General features: G+C 46.2%; 1 protein-coding gene across 8 annotated transcripts; it reads left to right on the plus strand.

Moving 5' to 3' along the window:
• Positions 1-411: 411 nt before the first annotated feature.
• CCRL2 (C-C motif chemokine receptor like 2) lies at positions 412-13,080 on the plus strand. 8 transcript variants are annotated; one of them, XM_077992307.1, is made up of 4 exons: positions 10,732-10,748; positions 10,946-11,059; positions 11,314-11,339; positions 11,629-13,080. In XM_077992307.1, the coding sequence occupies exon 4, from the start codon at positions 11,641-11,643 to the stop codon at positions 12,673-12,675; it is 1,035 nt and encodes a 344-aa protein (XP_077848433.1). In that variant the 5' UTR covers positions 10,732-10,748; positions 10,946-11,059; positions 11,314-11,339; positions 11,629-11,640; the 3' UTR covers positions 12,676-13,080. The 8 variants fall into 8 exon arrangements, with proteins under 8 accessions (XP_077848431.1, XP_077848435.1, XP_077848436.1 ...); XM_077992306.1 differs by having other exon boundaries at positions 10,745-10,870; XM_077992305.1 differs by lacking the exon at positions 10,732-10,748 and adding an exon at positions 412-558 and having other exon boundaries at positions 10,946-11,339.
• The last annotated feature ends 10,434 nt before the right edge of the window (positions 13,081-23,514 follow it).

Raw genomic sequence — 23,514 nt, forward strand, 5'->3', positions numbered from 1 at the left:
TGGTTTTAGGATGTGGGTCAATTAGTTTGGTTTTCAGGACAGGCTGAGTTGGATATCCTGGGGGACCTGCAGGTGGCAGTGTCAGGGGAAGCTGGATGTGCTGACATTGAACTCAGCAGAATGAGTGGAGATCTACATCTGGGGTCACAGGCAGTGGATGCCGTAGGGTGGACTCAATAGGTCAAGCAGAACCCCGAGGAATACAGGCAGCAAATGGAGCCCTAAAGAACAATGAGGAGATGTGCCAAGAAAGAGCCAAATCCAGGGCTTTGTAGCAGCCCAGGTGAGAGGGCTTGGGGAGTAAGAGGAAGTGTCAGCAATGTCAAATGTCGCAGAGACATAGAGTAAGACAAAATAGGAAAAAACATCCACGGAACCCTGTGATGCAATCACAATGCAGAACTCCTGCCTGGTCTTCTCCTCTGCCCACTCATGGCAAAGGAATACAAAGTAATGTTCCCTCCTTCCCCTAGAAAAACACAACTTCTGCCCCCAAGCTCTGGGCTCTCCGGAGAGGACAGGACTAGCCTCTGAAGTTTGAAGATCCTGGTTTACCAGGTAGGGAAGGAGCCCTTTCCAAGACCCTTTCCAGAAGGTGGGACTGAGATGGGAACTGTGGACTCTGTGCAGATGTAGGAGCTGGCTCCAGTCAAGTGCTAGGAAGCTGTGGGTCCTGGGAAGGGAGAGGCTCTGGAGCCTCTGTGGAGACTCTGGGACTGTCTGGGGGAGACGTGAGCAGGAAGAAGCAGGGCCTTGACAGCCCCCAGCTTAGGGGTCTCACCATCCAGACTGAAGACCAGGCCTAAACCCTTTCCTGTACAGTTGCAATGTGTCATTTAATTTTACTAAAGGGAATATTTTTTGAATGAGGATGCTACTTAGTGTATGAATTTTTACCTGTATTCATAAAAGAAACTTTTCTTGATTATTTAAGATTATTCATATCAGACCAGTGTCTGATTATTCATATCAGACCAGATCAGCCCAACTGACCCTGTGAAAACTGGGCACTTCACACTTCAGTGATGATGGATGAGTCCCTAGCAGCATAGTTTAGGGGAGCGAGTGGGCAGTGTCGCCTCCTGTGCACGTGACTTCCTCCTTCAGTGTGCCCATATGTGGGTTCCGTGGTCTTGTGACACTGTGGCTTTAGAAATTTCAGTTTCCATTTTCTATCATTCAGAGTAAATGAAATTTGCAGGAAATTCAGAACCTCTTCCTGTACAGTGGATGCTGTAGGACTCTGCCCAGATGTCCTCTTCAAGTCAATGCATCTCTCCATGCCCCCATCCCTGTAGATGGAAACAGAGGTGCTGGAACTCACAGCTATTCCCCTTTGTGGGAACTGGAGCTGCCTGCCCAGGCAATGCCCCCTTCCCAGGGATGGCTGAGCCAATGACTGGCTAATGTCGGATTGCAGAGGCCTGGCGCCCTCCTCTCAATTCCTAATTCCTTGTAGGAATAACTGAGGCCTCCTCTGTGACCACATGGGCAGCTTTCCCTCTGCCCGGTCCTGTCTTGTTCTCTCCTTTCCAGTTGTGTCTCCTGGAAACCCTCCCTACAAGTCTGCTGCACACAACCCTCCTTCTCAGAGGGCCTGAGCCCTGGATTCCCAGGAATCCAACCTAAAATAGTCTGGCACTTGGTTTCAACTTTCTCTTTCACTAAGACTCAGTCACAGGTGCCAATAAGTAATAAAATGTCACCACCTTGAATTCTATCACTCTCTCTTTTCTTGCCCCATCTCTGAGAGACAAGTAAGCGATCCCTCAAGAACCTGAAAAGCAGACATTAGGAGGAAAGGAGGGGCGGGGAAGAGGCCCACTCCTCACCTGGCCAGCTCCCATCCATGCATCCTTGACTGAGGTGACACCTTCCCTGGGGAACTTTCCCCTGCCCCTCCTGAGCCAGGCTGGGCGCCCTTGAGACGGCTCCCATCGCTCCTGTGTGCTCCCCCAGCTTGGCACATGACTCCCTGAATTATAATCAGTTCTGCACCTGAATCTCCCTCTAGAATGTCAGTGCCATGAGGACAGAGGACGGTTCCGCTTTGTTCACTATTTTCTCCCCAGGGTCTGGCAAAGTTCCTGGGACTTGGGAGAAGTGTCCTTCAGGAGCTTGGCAGAAGCCAAACGGCACACTTAAGTAGGGCAACTGAGGCAAGTTTAATGAAGGATTCCATACAAAGATTTGGACAGGGTATAGGGAAGCCACAATACACAGTGTGGTGCCTGGTGCCAGTGAGAGCAGGTCACCATTCCCATTGCAAGGCCAGATGGAGCAAGGGGAGGGAGCTGCCTGACAAGAGCTGCCCTTATGTCAAGGGACACATCAGCCCACTGAGACCCCATTAGAAGAGAGCCAGGGCCTGATTCCCCTGACCTTGCTCTCCAATCTTCTGCCTAAAATTCTCCATCAGCCAAACACAACTGAAAATCGAAAGACAGGGGAGCCTGCTGTTAACAAGGTGAGCTTCCCCCGGAATAAAGCTGGGTAGAGAGTGGAGAATGGATATGGAAGGGCAAAAGGAAGATTTATAAGACAGTGGGCACTAAATACCTACAAGATGAATAAAGGGACCACATTTTACAACAAATGTGAACCCAGGGAGACCAATCTCAGTGGAATGGTGGGGGCAGAAGCCAGGCTGCAGAGTGTAGAGTGGGGAATAAGCAGTGATGAAGTAGAAACACAGTTTGGACAACTAATGAAGCTGCCTGGAAGAGGGGGACAAGAGACATTGGTCAGACCAATGTTTGAGGTCAAGGGTGGGTTTGTAATCTTTATTTAAGGGAGAGATCTGAGCATTTAAAAATTCTGAATAATCTAATAGAGAGGAAAAAGTTGGGACTCAAAGAAAATGTGGGAAAAAATGATGAAGGTTAAATGGAATGAGATCCAGAGTGCAGGGGGAGAGATTAGCCTTTAGTGTAAGAGCAGCAACTCTGCCCGGAGAGAGAGGAAAAATGTAGACATACCACAGTTGCACTTTAAGTTGGGGCCTGAGGAGTTGAGGAGTTCTGAGAAAAGCAGAAGATGAGATCATTTCCTGAGAGTAAACGTGAGTCATTAGAATGGGGGTGAAGAGACTGGAAGCTTTAGGCAGCTTGAAATAGTTGATAGAAAAATGGGATAAAGTGACAACTTGTCACACTCAGAAGAGTTATCACAGAATCTAGAAGAGTCTCTGGAAGTTAGTTGAAGATCTTAAATTACTGATGTATCTTGTCCACGTAGTTAAGTGGTTTTATTTATTTTTATTTTTTTGAAACAAGGTCTCACTCTGGCACCCAGGCTGGAGTGTAGTAGTAGCACAATCACAGCTCAGTGCAATCTCTGCCTCCTGGACTCAAGCAATCCTCCCACCCCAGCCTCCCGGGCCTGGGATTACAGACACACACCACCACTCCCAGCTATGTTTTGTATATTTTGTAGAGACATGGTCTTGCCATATTGCCCAAGCTGGTCTTGAACTCCTGGGCTCAAGCAATCTGCCCACCTTGGTCTCCCAAAGTGCTGGCATTACAAGCTTGAGCCCCACTGCTAAGTGGTTTTATTTATTTATTTTTATTTTTTTGAGATGGAGTCTTGCTGTGTTGCCCAGGCTGGTGTGCAGTGGCATGATCTCGGCTCACTGCAAGCTCCGCCTCCTGGGTTCACACCACTCTCCTGCCTCAGCCTCCTGAGTAGCTGGGACTACAGGCACCCACCACCACGCCGGGCTAATTTTTTGAATTTTTAGTAGAGACAGGTTTCACCGTGTTAGCCAGGATGGTCTCGATCTCCTGACCTCGCAATCCGCCCGCTTCAGCCTCCTAAAGTGCTGGGATTACAGGCTTGAGCCCAGCTGCTAAGTGGTCTTAAACAGCTGTTCTCAGAAACACACACTCACAGAAAAAATGTAGAGGAGAATTTATCTAAGGCTGGATCTTCAAGAGAGGTCAGGGTGTTGACAATAGAATGACTAAGTGATAGACTACTGGACTTCAGCTAGACAAAGAGGGATGTGACTGTGGGAGGGGCTAATAGTCAGAGGCTGGAGGGCTTGATGAACAACACATATTACAGAAAGAATAAATGGAGTGAGAGAAACCAAAGGAGTAAAAGTTGTCATCAGAAAAGTGAGCAATTTTATTTTGAGAGTTCAGTGGTAAATCAATGGTAACAATCCTCAGCTGGGTACTAGTGGCGTGAAACCGAAGGCCAGAGAGTTGAGTTAATGAGCTGAGACTTGGGCACCAGATGGGCATCCACATGGACAACTAAGCCACCAGGATGATATGGGACTCTGGGGTGAATAGAAGCCCCTTATCCATGTGCACAAGTCTTGAATAAAATAGGGGCAACCAGGCAGTCAGTGGATGATAGCAGTGAGGTGGAGCAGAGGGCGATGTAGTCGGAGGACTGGAGCCCACAGCAGTCTCCTTTATATCTGGAAGGGAATTAATAGTCAAAAAGTGGCACTGAGGCCAAGGATGTCACCTTCTGACTCCCAAATCTGAGACAGAAGTGAGAGGGAAGGAGTATCCTCAAGGGACAGGAGATGGTGCGAATGTTTTGGGCATAAATCAAAGATATCAGGGAGATTGTCAGAATTCAGGTTCCAGAGACACAGAGGAAAAGCATGGGAGAAAATGGAATATTGGGAGGTGAGGTTAGGGCAGAGGAAGCACAAAGCAGAGAACAAGGAATAGAAAAAGTCATATGAGCTGAGGAGTTAGCCAAACATGACAGAATGGAAATATGATGGAATTAAGTGGCTTTATGTGTTCCAAAAGGATTGGTCCACGCAGGCCACAGGTAAATGGGAGGTAAGAAGAAAGGGATTGAGATGCGGCAAAATGTATTGCTTCATGGTAAGCAAAGGACTCAAGACTCTAGAAAATTATGTCCTTCCTTCCAAGACTATGTTGGTCCAAATCTTTCAAGATACAGAACCCAGGGTGGGGTCTGGCATACAAGAAGTGTAACAGGGGAAATGTCTGTGACATTTGCAGGACTGCAAAGGGAGCCAGGAGAAGCTAGGAAAGCCAGCAGGTCTGACTCCAAGTGAAGGAGATGGGGAAGGAAGTGGAGGTTTGGCTGAAGCATGTGCCAAAGGCACCCATCAGAGGAGTCCCTGTTCAAGACATGGGCCTGTCATAGTGTCCCTAATAGGGTCATGGAGTGGGAGCAGCCCATGGAGGGCACAGCCTTGGCATGAATGCAGACATGGGTCTCAGAGTACAGCAGCTGGGCCCCTCAGTCAATTACGGTCCCTCAGAGTTGGGCAGGGGAAGAACTAGACCACACAGTAATATTTATTTATTATTAATTAAATTACTAATAGTAACTAATTAAATTAATTAATTACACAGTAATATTTGTATGTCTAAGGAAGCATTTCTCAGAATATGCTCACTGAACTTTTAGCCTATAAGGATCTGTACGAAAATTTTAAAAGGGGTTCGAAACATTTTGGGAAACACTCCATACTTTTCTTCCTCATGGAAGATCATAATCCCTATTAGCATATGAAGGGCTCTGAGAAGTCCTGTAGTAAAGAAATTTGCTTTAATTTTTCAGTCCAGCTATTTTTCAAACTTAAATGAGCAATAGCCTCCCGTCCTTTTTTCTACACTTTTTAGTATACTGCAGAATAAACTGAACATGCATTGAGAAAGACTGCTTTAGGGAATAGTTAACACTATTTCCCTCCCAGTAAGCACATATAAAATCTGTATTTCCAGGGTGGATTATCAACACAGTTGCATTTTAGAAGTATTATCTGCCCTCCCAGGTATCACAGCTACTATGTGTTGGGTGCTGAGTGGAATTTTAGGGATCAGCCAACTACAGGAAAGAAAATCTGGGGCAGGATAAGATGGTCTCAGAAGCTGTAAAATTATATGCCGTTATTTGCCTCTTCAATCTACTAATCAATATCAAACAATTAATTCAGAAGAAAATTGATTGTTTTCTAAAAGTAGTTTTTCTACATTTCCCATTAAGAAGTAGTACTATTTAAAACTTATAATGGTTATTATGTGAGATTATCACTATTATAGTTTTTCTCTATAAAAATTTTCTGTAACATTATTTGCTAATAAAAATTAGATAATGGATTGATTAATTGATAATCTAAGAAAGATTGTATTTGAAGAAGCCATAGTAAGGGACAGATTAAGTTATCATCAGTCTAAACATTCTAATACTTATTTTTCTTTTTTTGAAACTTTCCACATTTGTTATCATGCATTTAAATAATAATTTTTTAGACTTTTATTTTAGGTTCTGGGGTACATGTGAAGGTTTGTTACATAGGTAAACTTTTGTCATGGGGGTTTGTTGTACAAATTATGTCATCACTCAGATATTAAGCCCAGTACTCGATAGGTATTTTTTCTGCTCCTCTCCCTCCTCCCACCCTCCAATCTCAAGTAGACCCAGTGTCCGTTGTTCCCTTCTTTGAGTTCATGTGTTCTCATCATTTAGCTCCCACTTATAAGTGAGAATACGAGGTATTTGGTTTTCTCTTCCTGTGTTAGTTTGCTAAGGATAATAGCCGCCGGTTCCATTCATGTTTCCACAAAAAAAACATGATCTCGTTCTTTTCATGGCTGCATAGTATTCCATGGTGTATATGTGCCACATTTTCTTTATCTAATCTATCATTGACGGGCATTTAGGTTGATTCCATGTCTTTGCTACTGTGAATAGCGCCACAATGAACGTTCACATGTATGTGTCTTTATGGTAGAAGGATTTATATTCCTCTGGGTATATACCCAGTAATGGAATTGCTGGGTTGAATGGTAGTTCTGTTTTTAGCTCTTTGGTCTAATACCTATTTCTCAAGATCAAGTCAGATCTCTAAAAAAGGCATCATCCTAGCGTTCTCCCATCCCTTCCCTAAACTAAATTTAATGTGTGTATCAATCAGCATATAGTCAAGACAGAAACCACGCCAGTAGTTTGAACAATGAACATTACATATAAAGAGTTATTAACTTATAAAAGGGTATGAACTACTAAAGGGGGTAAGGAGAACTCTAAAGAATGCAGGAATGGCAGATGTAGAGAGCAGCCACGACCTCTAAGCTAAGGCAGAGCAGCCAAGGAAGGGGCAAACTAAAAAATGCCCTCCCTCCCCAGCTGATCCACACTTGTTGGAGGGGGTGTGGCTGCAACCCAATGGATGCCCAAGAAGTTTGCTGAGTTGTGGCAGGTTGGGGCTGGTGAGCAGGAAACTGCCCGAAGGGGTACCAGAGACATTTCCAAGAACGTGGGCATGCCTATGGCGAGGAAGAAGCTCTTGGGGTGCCAGCAAAATTTACTGGGAAGCTACCCACTAGAGTGCCAGCAAAAGTCAGCAGGAAGCCACTGTCATGCTGTTGGCAAAATTCACCGGGCAGTGGGCACTGCAGGGTCTCCACCCAGCACTGGCAAATCAGCCAAAAGAACAAAAACAAAATAAAAACAAATCCTGGAACCAGAAAGAAAAAACTCTGCCTCTTACTGTGACCCTCTTATGCCTTCTACAGCAGCTGGCAAAGGAGAAATGTGTATGGGGTCCAGCTCTAGACTCACAAGGCAGAACACAGAAGGGTGGATGAAGAGCTGAAAGGCAAGAAATCGATAACTGGAGCCTCACATCCTTTGCCTTTTTTATTGAGGGTCAATATATTAAGAAGAATGTCTGCGTCTTCGGTAAAATTATTGCTAAGGTTATCACCCAGTGTGTGTTTTCCACCTCCCTGATATAAGAACTTAGTGACAAGAAAGAATGAGATAATGATCATGAACTATTGGACCTAACCATTTGTGGCTTTGGTGCCCATCATCTCAGCAAGGCTTTCTCTCTCTCTCTCTTTCTCTCTCTCTCTCTCTCTCTCTTTTTTTAGATGGTGTCTCACTCTGTCACCCAGGCTGAAGTGCAGTGGCAGGATCTCGGCTCACTGCAACCTCCGCCTCCTGGTTTCGAGTGATTCTCCTGCCTCAGCCACCTGAGTAGCTGGGATTACAGGCACCCGCCGCCACCCCTCCTGGCTAATTTTTGCATTTGTAGTAGAGATGGAGTTTTGCCATGTCGGCCAGCCTGGTCTCAAACTCCTGACTTCAAGTGATCCACCCACCTCAGCCTCCCAAAGTGCTGGGATTACAGGCGTGAGCCACCACGCCCAGCTCTCAGCAAGGCTTTCTCTGACTACACTATTTAAAACGTGATCCCTGAGCCACCTTGGCCTCTCTTGCTCTCCTTCCCTGCTTCACTTTCTCCACAGCACTTCTCTCCTACTAACCTACAATTTACTTGCTTAGTTTCTGTCTGTAGAATGTGAGCTCCATGAAGGTCAGGATTTTTGCCTGTTTTGTCCATTGATGCATCCCCAGCACCTGGAACTGAGCTGGGCACAGGCTAGGCACTCTAGAAATACTAACTGAGTAATTCAGCTGAGTAAATGACTGATCTACACAAAGTGGGGAATGAGAGTATACAGTGATAGTTCCTTTGACTAAAACTGGGGATGAATTACAGCGATAAAGAGGAACTCAGACCTTCAAAAGTAAGGTTTGTGGGCCACTTGCCAAGGCTGCAGAATGTGGTGTCGTTTCACAAGGAGGAGGCCCCATTATGGCTTCAGATATTAGAATGATAAAGAGAACTTTCCTTTCCCCTCAACTGCAGCCTTCTAAACTCTTCCTTCCTTCCTACGTAGAAGAAGTTTCAAGGACCTCATGGCCTGAATGTGGATAGGCAGAATGCTGGGAATCAGGCAAAAATAAAATAATACTGAAAGTGAAGGCCATGCTAATATTAGGAAGTCAGGGTGATCCCGAATTTACAAAACATTTTTCTTTGGGAAACTTCATACCTCACATTATTCTGTGTTTTTCCTTGGGAAATTTCACAGCTCACATGATTCTGTGACATGTGGTACATGAGGTGCCCAACTGCTGTTTTTGTCCTCCACTAATGAGGAAGAGTGTGTGTACTCCCGGGGTTTTGCAAGTTTCAAAGTCTGACTTGACTTTCCTTCCTTTTTCTGGAACTGATCCATAAGCATGGAAAGTAAAGCTGCCCGCACCTATTCATTCAAGGTCCTGAGTTTCCTGCCCAGCTGCAGGAGTTGGAGAGACCCAGGAGGAGGGGCCACTGCTGATCCCAGGCTGCAGAGGGTGGGAAGAGTGTCCCAGGGCATGGTGACCCCCACTCACTCACTCACAGCAGACCCACACGAGAGAGAAAAGGGCACTTACAGCTTAGGTTCCCGCCAGCACCAACCCCTCTGCCATCGAACATCACCGTGTTTCTCTTTCTGCCTTGACTTTTGGCACACATGGAGTTAAGTTTAATGCTCAATCACATATTTGTCTGGGCTCTTTGTATGTTTATTTTTCTCTTAATAGTTCTCTCTCTGCCCCTCCTCTCCCCGCCTCTCCTCCTCCTCCTCCTCCTCCTTCTTTTTTTTTTTTCCAGGGACAGCGTCTGGCTCTGCCACCCAGGCCGGAGTGCAGAGTGGCATGATCGTGGCTCACTGCAGGCTTAAACTCCTGGGCTCAAGTGATCATCCCACCTCAGCCTCTCGAATGTCTGGGATTATAGGCACTTGCCACTGCATCTGGCTAATTTTTATATTGTTTATAGATACGGGGTCTCACTATGTTGCCCAGGCTGGCCACGAACTCCTGGGCTCAACCAACCCTCCCACCTCAGGCTTCTGAGCAGCTGAGACTATAGGAACGTGCCGCAGTGCCAGGCTAGTTTCTTAATTTTCTATTTTGACAGGTACACATTTTGTATTCAATCCTACCTCAGACACATCTGTGGTGTGAAAAGGACGTCATTTAATCAATATATAAATTCTAAGCAAATAGGTCTGGTCCCCAAATTAGGTTAGTCGCAGCTGCTGAGTTGTTGACCCAAGAGCAGCTCATCTAGATTTTTTCAGTATTTTCAAGTTCCTCTTCTCAGTTCATCCTTCTTCCAAACCGTGCCCTCCCCTCCCACCCTCTTCCCACAGCCTCCCCTCCACACAGCCTCCTCCCACCATTCCAAATCTGGGCTGTTCTCTCAATTTCCTTCTCTCTGGCATCAAACCTACCCTAGCCCCCAGCCTCAGTTTGGAGTTAAACTTGTCCCCCTCACATTCTCTCCCACGCGACTTGATGTCACCTCTGTGTCGTCACCACAGGACTTTCCTCCTCTGGGTTCTCCTTTGCAGAGTGGCGTCAGCTCCCCCATGAGCCCCAGCACCAATCACTTCCGGCTGCTTGCAAATCCCTTTGCTTTCCTCCATGTTGACACCCGGGGCAGCCCTATGCTCGCTGCTGCTGAGGCCCCACCTCTGCCCCTGGCCTTTTCCCAACTGACATCACCCTGTAGCTTCCATTTTCCTGGAATTCTCTTTTGAGGCCTCAGTCTTTAGACAAAGCACACAGTGTCCCTCAAAAATGACAATAAAAACCCAAACACTGTGACTCTCACGGCAGCTTCCTGGTCCCCATATCGAATCAGCGGGTGGGTTTCTGTAAACACTGGTGAGAGGCCACCTCAGAGGATCAGGACCCTCAGGTCTGGACTCGTGGTCACCATGAACATTCCTCTCTGCTGACGGTAGCTGGTACCTGTCACCTACTCAGAGTGTCACATGCCGCAAGCCAGAGGGTCTTGGCAGGTCTCAGCACCTTGACATCACTTCCTTGCTATCACTCAGAGCAGCAGTGACACAGTTCCCTTATCTCAGGCGGCCAGAAGACGACTGTCAAAGGTCACAGGGAAATCAAAGGCGGGGTACAGGGCCAGAGGGAGGAGGGAACTACTTCCCGGTTGCTCTCAGACGCTTCGGAGATCCTCTGGAGGCCTGGGGAAGCTTTAGAGTTCTTTATTTCAGTAGGTCCCTGAGCTCTGTGAGTGGCGGGGGTAGAGCCACCGGGGGAATCCACAGTGGTTTCTCGTGCCCCTCAGGGTCAGGAGCAGTCTGATCAAAAGGAGGCCATCCACTGTCTGGGGCCATTCCCACAGCTCCCGGATGCTGGGTCTGGAGGCTGCGCCCTTCCCCCCCAGGAGCTCGGCCCAGTGGTAAGTCATCTGCATGTCATCTATGTATTTAACCCCTCATGGCCATGTTGATGCTGAGCATGGTTTCACTTTTGCAAACATTTGTTTATACCCTTCAAGAGAAAAACATCTCAGCTGTTACAGGAAGCTGCTTTGGGGGGTGAGCAAACTTCTTAAACATGCAGAAATTATGATCTACACCCGTTTCTTAAAAGCAAGCCATGGTACTTGGTTCTCTTTAATGATATATTTTCTTTCATATTGTGTTCATGTAGGCAAGTCCTGTTTCTGCTGAAAGAAGGTAAGTTCTACAAAGACGGTGTCGTGCCAGCTTTATTTCCCATGGCACCTGGAACACTGCTAAGCACTTACATGCTTGACAAGTAGATTGAGGATGGTGCCCAAGTAGATGGGAAGTGGGCACACGTGAAAGAAATGTTTATTTCAGTCTTCTGAAATAGGAAACTCCTCTGGCTAAAATGTAGCTTCAGAAAGGGAAAGTGGGGCTGTTTGAATCGGGGTCCAGTTTGTTGTTTCCTCCAGGATAAGACAGCTGTTGGAGGGGAAAATCATCTCCCGTTTCTCCGCAGGGCAGCCTGAATATGGCCAATTACACGCTGGCACCAGAGGATGAATATGATGTCCTCATAGAAGGTGAACTGGAGGGCGACGAGGCAGAGCAATGTGACAGGTATGATACCTGGGCGCTCTCAGCCCAGCTGGTGCCGTCGCTCTGCTCTGCTGTGTTCGTGGTCGGTGTCCTGGACAATCTCCTGGTTGTGCTTATCCTGGTAAAATATAAAGGACTCAAACGCGTGGAAAATATCTATCTTCTAAACTTGGCAGTTTCTAACTTGTGTTTCTTGCTTACCCTGCCCTTCTGGGCTCACGCTGGTGGCGATCCCATGTGTAAAATTCTCATTGGACTGTACTTTGTAGGCCTGTACAGTGAGACATTTTTCAATTGCCTTCTGACCGTGCAAAGGTACCTAGTGTTTTTGCACAAGGGAAACTTTTTCTCAGTCAGGAGGAGGGTGCCCTGTGGCATCGTCACAAGTGCCGTGGCGTGGGTAACAGCCATTCTGGCCACTGTGCCCGAATTTGCGGTTTATAAACCTCAGATGGAAGACCCGAAATACAAGTGTGCATTTAGCAGAACTCCCTTCCTGCCAGCTGATGAGACATTCTGGAAGCATTTTCTGACTTTAAAAATGAATGTTTCGGTTCTTGTCTTTCCCCTATTTATTTTTACATTTCTCTATGTGCAAATGAGAAAAACACTAAGGTTCGGGGAGCAGAGGTATAGCCTTTTCAAGCTTGTTTTTGCCATAATGGTAGTCTTCCTTCTGATGTGGGCGCCCTACAATATCGCACTTTTCCTGTCCACTTTCAAAGAACATTTCTCCCTGAGTGACTGCAAGAGCAACTACAACCTGGACAAAAGTGTTCTCATCACTAAACTCATCGCCACCACCCACTGCTGCGTCAACCCTCTCCTGTATGTCTTTCTTGATGGGACATTTAGGAAATACCTCTGCCGTTTTTTCCATCGGCGTAGTAACACCCCACGTCAACCCAGGCGGCGGTTTGCACAAGGCACATCGAGGGAAGAACCTGACCGTTCCACCGAAGTGTAAACTAGCATCCACCAAAGGCAAGATGACTAAACATGGATTTTCATCTTTTTGCATTATTTCACTTAAATTTTTTACACACTTGTTTACAAAATCGGATACAGGAAGAAACGGGAAAGGTGAGCTAACATTTGCTAAGCATTGAATTTGTCTCAGGCACCGTGCAAGGCCCTTTACAAACGTGAGCTCCTTCGCCTCCAACCACTTGTCCGTAGTGTGGATGGGACTAGTCTCATTTCTCTGAGAAAAAAACTGAGGCTCGGAAGTTTGTCTAAGATCACACAAGTAGGAAGTGGCAGAACTGATTCTCCAGCCCTGGTAGCGTTTGCTCAGAGCCTACGCTTGGTCCGGAACGTCGAACTCCAAACGCTGGGGACAAACTGCATGAAATAAATGTATTTTAAAACACCTATTTAATGTATTTTAAAATAATTCATAAGTTGCTTTTAAAACCAATTTAACTACATTCCGAATTATAAGCAGCACATTTATATGGGAATAATTTTTCAGGTGCATTTTCTCGCAGTTGATGAGAAGAACCAGCTAGCTAGAAGCTGTGGAAAAAAAGAGGTAAGGTAACTTGTTCTGAGGAAGTTCTCTAAATTCTCTTGGTCACTCGCCACACCCCTAGGTCCCCAGCTTCCCCTAACCCAAGGTTTCTGATGTTTTCTCGTACTTTATCAAAACTATGGAATCTTAGGAGATTTAACAAAAGCAAATGAGAAATTCTGTTTAGAATGTCTAACAAAATGAATGTTTTGTCCTTTTAAGTATAACACATACCTCAGGCCTCACCAGCACATAACTACAAAATGTTGTCCCACTTCCTTTCTATGGCTGAGTCAGTAGAACACAGGCTCCCACCTGCCACATCAGCAGAAGGTCACCTCAACATGTGAGCTACCTCCCCGGCGACCCCCCAGATCTGTAAGGATGATGTATCCTTGATCCTAAAACCATTTTCCTGTTCCTGGTGTTCAGAACTGGACTCCACACTCACTGGTCTCTTTATAATCTTGCTTCTGGCCCTTTGAGGGCTCAAAGCTACCAGCACCTTGCTGCCAGGGGACAATCATTGCTCACAGCTGAGTCCTTCAGACACAGGGCCTGGGCTGGCTGCCTCCTCCTGCTGGCCCAGCATCTTGCTTGCACTAAAGAGAACTGGAGGATTGGCACTGATACTTGCTGAAAACCTACCCAGGCCACCCATTACTGCTGCACTCCAGGGCACCAGCCCACACTTCTTCCCTCCTGGCATCAGGCACCTGTTCACAGCATTGAATCTTACAGGAAAGCAGTGGAACCCTGTCTCTCCTTCACAGGAGGCACGTGCCTTCCTAGCCAAAAATGATGATACCCACGGGCACAGCATCTCACATAGGGACACATAGAGATGTCTGACTCATTAAAACCCAAGTCTCTGGCCAGTTAAAAGGGGTCCTTAAAGTCTTACTTGATAGTGGTGGAAGGAAATTTGCTCTATATTGATGAAATGAGGTGGAGAATATCTGATTTTCCAAACATGAGAATTCTCCATATGCCACCCCATAACAAAAGACCCCCTATTTGTGTTAGACAAAACATTCAAAAAGCCTATTAGGATAGTGGATGAGACCCCCAAGGGACATGCTTATATAACAATAACTGGCTCCAAACCATACTCCATGGCAGTGGCTCTCAAACGCCAGCACACATCGCAAGCCCTATGCTGAAACACAGAGTTCGGGGCCCCATCCCTGAGTTTCTGGTTCAGGAGGTCTGGAGTGGGACCTCCGAATATGCATTTCTAACAGATTCCCAGGGGATGCAGATACTGCTAACCCGGGCCCTCCTTCTGAGCACCACTGTTCCAGGGAGAACGAACTCAGTTAAGTAAGGGTTTGGCTTTGTCCTGAGGACAATGTGGAATTTAGAGTTGAGGTGAATTATTCAGGAAAGTAGAGAGGTTTGGAGATATGAGGGTGGGAAGTGCAGTGGAGGGAGGCAGAGAGGAAATATGAAGCAGCCGTCAGTTGGAGAGAAATTAGGAAGAGGAATAAAATGATATATGTCAGGGATTTCAGTTTTGCTGAGCCCATGATCACAGCCTCTTCTCTGGCCCCTTGTGTCACTCACCGAGGCCTTGTAGCTGGGTCTACTCTTTCAGAGTCGTAATAGGGCTGTGGGTCTGACCTCAAGGTGAGCTGGAGTGGGCACAGATAATAGATAACACTGCAAGAAGCCTCTCAAGGGTCCTTCCCAGAACAAAGGATCCCTCCATTCCAAAGGCAAATGCCGGTCACTATCGTAAAAGAAAAGAAAGAAAGAAATTGATGGTGACATTTTAAATGGCAATTTTTCTAGCTTCTAAAAGAATGTGGAGCAACTGGAACTTTCATACCCTGCTGGTAGGAATGTAAGATGGTATAATCACTTTGGAAAAATTGGCAGTGTCACCAAAAACAAAGCCTACACCTACTATCCATTCCACTCCTCAGTATTTACCCAAGAGAAATGAGCCTGTATGTCCATACAAAGATTTGGACCCAAATGTGCATGACAGCTTTATTTATATAGCCTCAAACTAGAAAAAGTGTGTCTATCAACAGGTGAACGGATAAGCAAACAGTGGCCTGTGTGCCTAATGGAATACTGCTCATCCACAAAAAGAAATGAGTTATTGATACACACAGGAGCATGCACGAAATCTAAAAATGCTGAACGAAGGAGGCCGGATTTTTATTTTTATTTTATTTATTTATTTATTTATTTATTTATTTATTTATTTATTTTTGAGAGAGAGTCTCGTTGTGTCACTCAGCCTGGAATGCAACGGCGTGATCTTGGCTGACTGCAACCTCTGCCTCCTGAGTTCAAGCAATTCTCATGCGTCAGCCTCGCAAGTAGCTGTGACTACAGTCATGTACAAAGGCAACTGGCTAATTTTTGTAATTTTAGTAGAGACGGGGCTTTGCCGTGTTGACTAGGCTGCTCTCAAACTCCTGACCTCAGGCGATCTGCCTGCCTCGGACTCCCAAAGTGCTGGGATCATGAGTCACTGTGCCCAGCCGGAAGCCAGATATTTTTAAAGAGTACTTATTTTATGATTCTATTTATAAAAAATTCTAGAAAATGCGAACAAATCCATATCGACAGCAAATCAGTGGTTGCTGGAGATGTTGGAGGGGAGAGGAGAGGAATAGATTGCAAAGGGGAACAAGGAAATTTGGGTGGACAGTGGATATGTCTATTTTTACTGTGGTGATGGTTTCATTGGTTTATACGTATGTCAAAAACGTAACAAGTTGTATACCTTAAATGTGATTTGTTGTGTGTTGACTATACCTCAAAAAGGCTATTTTTTAAAAAGCCTCTCAGCCTCCAGGCACTCCGTTACATTGGTGTTACTCGTCTTGGAAATATACTCTGAGCATCTGCTGGAGGAGTTTGAGTGCCTGGGCCTTTGTCGCTTCTCCCAAGTAGAATTGGCAGCTAAAATACGGGATGCCCATGGGCACAACCTCTCACCCCCATCACTGACCAGGGAGCAGGGGGTGCCCCCACAGGGAGCACAGTCTCATCGGGAATTACCTTCCATGGCAAATAAAATCACCAGGGCAAGTCAAGGGAGAGACCAGGGAAGAGAGTACTCCATCCTATACTAAAAAAGGATGAGAAAGGTTGAAGAAAAGGGGGAGAAAGGACAGAAATTCTCTTCACACATTTGCAGAAGTAGTCTGGACTCTCCAGCCACTTCTCCTCCAATGCGTAGGACAGGAATCTCGGAGGAAATGGCATCATCTTCCCTTGTTTACAGACACAGCAATGAACTCAAAGAACAATCTTATCAGGATTTTCCAAATGAAAACATGGAATGTATAGAGAATAAAGATCGGCAAACTCTTATGGTGGCTGAGACTGAAATGGCTAATGAAAAGCAAAAGTGTGTGCTAAATGACCCAGCCACAATGGCCCGAACACTTAAGTAGTGTAGTATATTTGGAACATTGACAGCTAACAAGGCTTTCCTCCCATGTCAGACCAAGAACACAGTTTTCTAAAGATAAAAATAGCACAAGCTTTTCCACTTTTCCATAAACGACTGCAATAGAAAACTAACAAACGATGAAAAGCAAAATATGGCTAGTCTATTCAAGAAAAGCTGATGGTGTTTCTATTTTGCCTGTAAATTACTTTCCAGTACAAAAAACAATTCCTGTTACATTGATTACGTTGATAACAATTCCTGTTAATTCTAAGTAGAGACATACGAGAGAAAGATTGAAATCTCATGAGCTGTCTCCTTTTCATCTCAATTTTGTGTACTCTTTCATCTCAATTCTGTGTACTTCTGGGTGCAAATGGAAATAGTGTTTGCTTGTTTGTTTGTTCGTTTTTTGAGATGGAGTCTTGCGCTGTTGCCCAGGCTGGAGTGCAATGGCGCGATCTCAGCTCACTGCAACCTCTGCCTCCTGGGTTCAAACAATTCTCCTGCCTCAGCCTCCCGAGTAGCTGAGATTATAGGTGCCTGCCACCATGCCTAATTTTTTTTCTTTTTTTTTTTTTTTTTTTTTTAAAGTAGATATGGGGTTTCACCATGTTGGTCAGGCTGGTCTCAAACTCCTGACCTCAGGTGATATGCCCACCTTGGCCTCCCAAAGTGCTGGGATTACAGGCGTAAGCCACTGCACCTGGCCCAGAACTAGTTTTAAAACAGGAAACAGTTGATATACTGAATGGAAAAACAATACAATTTGAAGTTGAAAAAGCAAAATAGGATGCCCAGTTAAATTTAAATTTCAGTTAAGCAACTAATAATTATTTAGTATAACTACATCCCATATACGACAATTGCAGTATTTGTTATTTATCTGAAATTCAAACTTACCTGGGCATCCTAGTATCCTGTTTTTTGTTTTGTTTTGTTTTGTTTTTCCTTTTGTTTTCTTTTTTTTCCTGAAATCTGACAATCTTAATTTTGACGTATTTATTCAGTTTTAAAAACTAGATCTTTTTTTGGCAGTCAGAACTAGAGCAAAGATAAATGACCCCAGGACTCCGTTTAGCAGGCAGTTAGGAAGCGTGATGGTGTGGTGGGTGGCAGCCCCGGCCAGGCCTTTCCTCTTCCCTAAACTGCCACAGCAGGACTGCCACACTCGGGAATCCCAGTTTCCATATGAGCAGCCCCTCCAGAGTTTGGAAGGAGTTAGTGCTTTAGCCCAAGGAGCTGCGGATGGCTCTAACACTTTGTTTGTTGGTTGAATAAAAATCAACACAAAGGTGGCCTACACTCATTGAAGTAGGAATGCCAGAACTTGCGTGGTGTCACATAGAAGAAAATATCCAAGTGCTTAGGGAGATGGCAGCACTAGTGGATCTACTGGATCATTAAGACTCACTCATCTATCCATCGCAGGTCTAGAGGACACACCCTTACCACATTGGGAAGTGTAAATGAGCTCCAGCATCCTTAAAAACAATCTCTCTAAGTGGTGGCTCTTCTCTGTAGATCAGGAGCTATAGTGAGAAATGATACCAAATTGGGGTTTCTAAATACAGGGGGGATGGTGGGATCCTGAGGAAGGAGGGGCCACGTGGTAACACAAAACACCAAGTGGGCATGGTTGCCACTGTGGGTGGTGGAGCCAAAGCAGTCCTCAGAATAGTCTGACCCCCAGAGATCTTTGGCTTTGGCTGGTTAATCATGGTATCCCTGGAACTGAAATAGAAGGACAGTCTGCTAAATTTTTACCTGATCTGTATAAGCAGAAGAGTTCTATCTCTAGAGAACAGAAGTCTAACTTTAGTCACCAGAACTGAGACTCAATTCCATCAATTGCCAGATTTGACATAGTTTATAGACTTAGAACCCGTTGAATGAAAGGTAAGCTGGCTCCCCTTGAGGAAGGACCCTGTTACATTTCTAGCATTTTATTCTGATAATCTTTTTCCCAGCCTTCCCCAAAGCAACCAGGGCCATTTACCAGGGAAAGTCATGGAGGAAAAGGAAATAATTAGGCTTTTTGGAGATTCCTGGACACTGGCTCTACACTGACACTAATTCTAAGAGACCTAAAACATCTCCGTGGTCTACCTGCCAAAGTAAGGCTTCATGGGGGTCAGGTGATCACTAGAGTTTTAACTCAGGTCTGTTTCACAGTGGGTCCAGAGAGTCCCTGAACTTATCCTATAGTTATCCCCCCAGTTCCAGAATGCAGAATTGAGCTGAGAGCAGTGGCTCACGCTTATAGTCCCAACACTCTGGGAGACCAAGGTGAGAGGATCGCTTGAGCCAAGCAGTTTGAGACCAGCCTGGGAAATATAGTGAGACCCCATCTTTTAAAAAAACAAAGAAAAATAAAGAAAATTGACATGGAAAAATGATATAAAATCTGAATAATCTCACATCTATTAAAGAAATTGAAACTGTAATTAGAACTCCTCCCACAGAGAACTATAAGCCCAATGCCCCCATCAATTGGAGAAACAGAAAGCAACAATCTTCTTAACAGAAAGCATGATTGGAATAGAGATACTCAGCATCTGGGAAGAATCCCCACATTAATGCTCTGATCCACAGAGTGGGGGCCAAGTGGAAGCCTTTGGAACTGCCTCTACCTGCCAAGATACTAAACAAAACAACACTGCATATCTGGAGGAATTGCAGCAAGAACATGAAAGGTGAAGGATGGTGATGTCCACCTCTCTCCATTCAGCTCACCTATTTGGTTTGTGCAGAAGACAGTTAGGTGTTGGAAAATGACAGTGGACCTAATAGTGTAAACCTAATCAGGCGGGGCTCCAGCTGCAGCTGCAGGATCAGGTACTGTTTCATTTTTGCAGCTAATCAACCCTTCTGGCACCTGGTGTGCAGATGGCAGTTTTTCTTTTCTATTATCTGTTAGTAAAGACTATCGGAAGTCATTTATTTTCAGTTGACAAGGTCAGCAATACACTCCAAGGGGAGAGCAGTCTGTCTCAGATCTTACTGACGCCTGGGGATAGGGAGGGAGTGGCCCCCTCACCATCTCCATCCAAGGCCTAGTCCTCTCCTCCTGTTACTGGCAGCAAATCTATGTAGGTCAGCAACAACCTCAATTCTTGCCTCCTCAGAAGAAAGAATTCAATTGAGAGACATAAGACAGAAGGAGAGACTGAGGCAAGTTTTAGCGCAGGAGTAAAAGTTTATTTAAAAGCTTTAGAATAGGAACAAAAGGAAGGAAAGTACACTTGGAATAGGGCCAAGTGGACGACTTGAAAGGCAAGTGCGTGGTTTGACCTTTTGACTTGGGGTTTTATATGTCAGCACGCTTCCGGGCTCTTGCATTATTTCTCCCCTGATTCTTCCCTTGGGGTAGGCTGTCCCATGTGCATGCTTGAGCCCGCTGGCTCAACCTCTGAGATCTTGCAGGGAAACTGCTGCTCACCAGTTTCGGGTGTTTTCTATCTATTAGGAGCCGGCCTTTCCCTGTTGCCGGGTGTGACCAATTATTACTTTAGAGAGACAGTCAACAACCGCCACCTGATGGTCACCTGACACTCCTGGTGTGTGTGTGTGTGGGATGGGGAGCCCTCTCCTGCCCTGCTCTTCCTGACTGGCTACCCACTGTAACACTCCCAGAGGGACCTGCACATTTTGTGCTCTTTGCAAGATAGTGCCTGCCCAGCACCTGTAGGCCTGCTCACTCCTTCAGGATCGTGAGTTTTGCTTTTTACCACAGGTACCCATAAGCAAAACGTGACGTTGTTCACCATGCTTTTACATTGTTATGTAAATAACTTAAAATTATGTGAATAAAAATCCTGCTACTAGCTCATTTTGCAGTGTCTATAATGACAGGTAATGTTCCATTCTCTCCTTTATGACACTTGCAAAAACTGAGAGCATAACGCCTCCCAGTTAAGCAGGCATCTGGGCAATGTGAGGAGAACAGAAATAGACCATGCTGCATTTCTCTCTCTTGATGACAGGCATTGAGGTTTCCACTTTTTCTGGTTTTTATTATGTATCTACTGGGCATTCTCACATACATCTTGCACACCATGGAAAGTTTCTCTAGGGCAGTGGTTCACAAACTTTTTGGATACAGAATACTTTTATGTACTTGAAAATTGAGGACCCCATACAGCTTTATGTGGGTGTCAGGTTCTAGCCCAAACTGAAGTCTGAAGGGAGTTGGTGGGTGGGTGACGGGTAGCTGAAAAAACACTCGAGGAATCATAGGGAGTTTCAACATGGCTTTATCTCTCCCTGGGCATGAGCCATATGTCCAGCATCAGCAGGCTAATTGTACGTTTTACAGACATTAGTGACTCTGAAGCAATCACAAGCTCATGTGAGTGGTCACCTAATGCACCTCAAGTGGCATGGTTCATAATGTGCAGAGTCATGTGTCTGCCCTCCAAACCCGCTGAGTCATGCTGCACCAAAAAGTGGCCTCAGACTGCTCCTGACTAAAGTGCATCCATCTGCCTTACACTCCACCCCTAGGCCAAGGGCGTCTTCTGGGTAGGGACATGTGCCCATAGGGTGGAGCCCTGAATCCGTAACTCACAGCAACAATGCAAAGAGCAACACTTCTAGGATCCCAGCTATGCTACTTGAGACTATTAGGGCCCAGCGTAGGCCAGAGCCCAGAGATGTGCACCATCTCTGCAGGGGTTCATCAGTAAGGCTCTTGACTACCTTAATCTCCCATAAGACCCCTTGCAAGGCTGCTGTTATGTTCTACCAATTGTCAGAGATAAAGGTACAACATTGTCTTCCTAAAAGGGCACAGGTGCCTCCTTGGGCAATAGTTACTATGTCTAAGACCATTCGGTTTTGCAACACCACCTTTTTGATCTGATCAACCTCGTCCATTAACGGGAGGAGAGACACTCAGGTGTACTTCAGAGCCTGAGCAGCGTGCTCTGCTAGAGCAGTCACTTGTGCTTCTACAGTTATGACACCCACTCCAGGGATAGTCACTGTCAAGGAGTAGAACTACCAGGGTGCTCATCACACTGGCAAAATCCGAGAGTGTAGCACCTCCCAGTCATGCGGGCATCTGGGCAATGTGAGGAGAACGGTGGCAGGTACATAAGGCCACCCCCAGGTATAAGGTCAGTCCAGTTTGCTTATAGGTAAGGCCACCCTGTGTCCCCACAGACCCATAAACTCCCAGAGGGGCACAAAATCCATTGGGGCCCTACCTTGGTGGGGCCGCCTCTTCCACCATACCTTCGATGTGGTGACAATTATTATGTTTACACAGGCTGTGATGGGTACCTACAGTGCTGTTGCCCCAACGTTGCTCTATGCACCGTGGCGCCTGGGCCGGGGGTACTGCACATTACCCCACTAGCCAGCCCCACCCATCATAAACGCTATGGGCCAGCCAGGGAATGGGTGTTCTGTGGGTCTTGTGGCATCCTTTGTCCAAAGCTTGCCACGTTGCATTCCAGGCCTCGACCATGGGACCCAAGTCTCCAGCCATGTCCAGTTCCCTGCAGATGTTGAATGTATGTGCCAAGGCAAGCCATCTGCAGCTGCTAGAAGGGCGGTGCAGATCCAAGAGTTGGAAACATTGGTCACTTCAGCGTAGGTGTAGGCCCAGTCCACAATGCAATTGGAGCGTGTTAACCTGAGGTTGGAATGACAGAGCAGGCACAGGTACTAACAGAGGAAAATCACGTCCCTCAGGCAAAATACAGGCTAACCTTTCATCACTGGAGAACAATGCAGCCCCCAAGGGCTTCTGCTCTGGGCAATAATACCACACCTTCTCAGCTCCCCATGGTTCCTTTGGGTCCTGTATTCATGCCAAAGTCACAGGGGAGCTCGTAATAGGCCACACAGACAGTACATATGACCGCTGGAAGAAAGTTTCTTCCCTGGCCATTTTCCTACAAACAGTTAACTTCGGGGGCCATGCACTGAACACTCAGAGTGACATACACGTCATACTGTAGGCCCTCCCCATAGGGAGCTACAGTGGCCAACCACCAGCAGTCGGGGGCTTTTTGGAGGGGCCATGGCCACAGTTTTTCTGTTCCCCTGCCTTCAGGTACATTGGGGCAGGCAACAACAGGTTACCGTTCGTCCCCACACCCGGTCAGAGGAGGTTATCCTTGGTGTGTATCCGCACCTGAATGGGGGCAGCGGCCCTGTGTAACAAAGCCTCCACCTGGGCTGGGTTGCTTTTCCATGGCCATTCATTCAAGGTTTGGAGCATCAGGTCCAGCCTGGAACTCCAGCCCTGCAAAGACAGGGGTGTGACATGCAAGTATAACCCATTCTTCAAGAGCTCGTTGTATCACTCAGTCATACCCACAGCTTGCAAGTTGTGTGGTACATGGAATCCCCACTTTAGGTCCATTGTTGTGCCTGTTATCCAGTAAAATGTGTCCCCCTATTACTCTCAACGACCAGAGGGCAACCACATAGAGCACATATGTGTTGCAGGGCCCGGATGGTGTACTGTTGGTTGGCCACCCTGCAAGAATAGGCAAACAACAGGCTTGTGACTGTGTCCACAGCTGTTAGCATATACGTATACCCTTGCGACTTCTGCAGCAGCCCAATGTAATCTACTTGCCACCTGGTCAGGGGCACTGGCCCTGTTGTCACTTGTGTAGCACTGGGCAGCTGCCTCCATTTAGGGTATGCCTGAGCACATGCCAGGCATTTCTGACAAGTCTCCCAAATGTCTTTCATGGGCAGGAACAGACCCCAACGTTTATTGACCTGTTGCATCAGTTTACCCCCTGCATGTCCCAGTTTCCAGTGTAGCTACAAGGCCACATCTCATGTAGATGTCAACTCTAACCATTGGACTTTGGCCAAGGCTTTTACCTCATCATTGCTGGGCATGACCAGAG

Source organism: Macaca mulatta, chromosome 2 (assembly GCF_049350105.2).
Source record: "Macaca mulatta isolate MMU2019108-1 chromosome 2, T2T-MMU8v2.0, whole genome shotgun sequence".
Taxonomy (NCBI): domain Eukaryota; kingdom Metazoa; phylum Chordata; class Mammalia; order Primates; family Cercopithecidae; genus Macaca; species Macaca mulatta.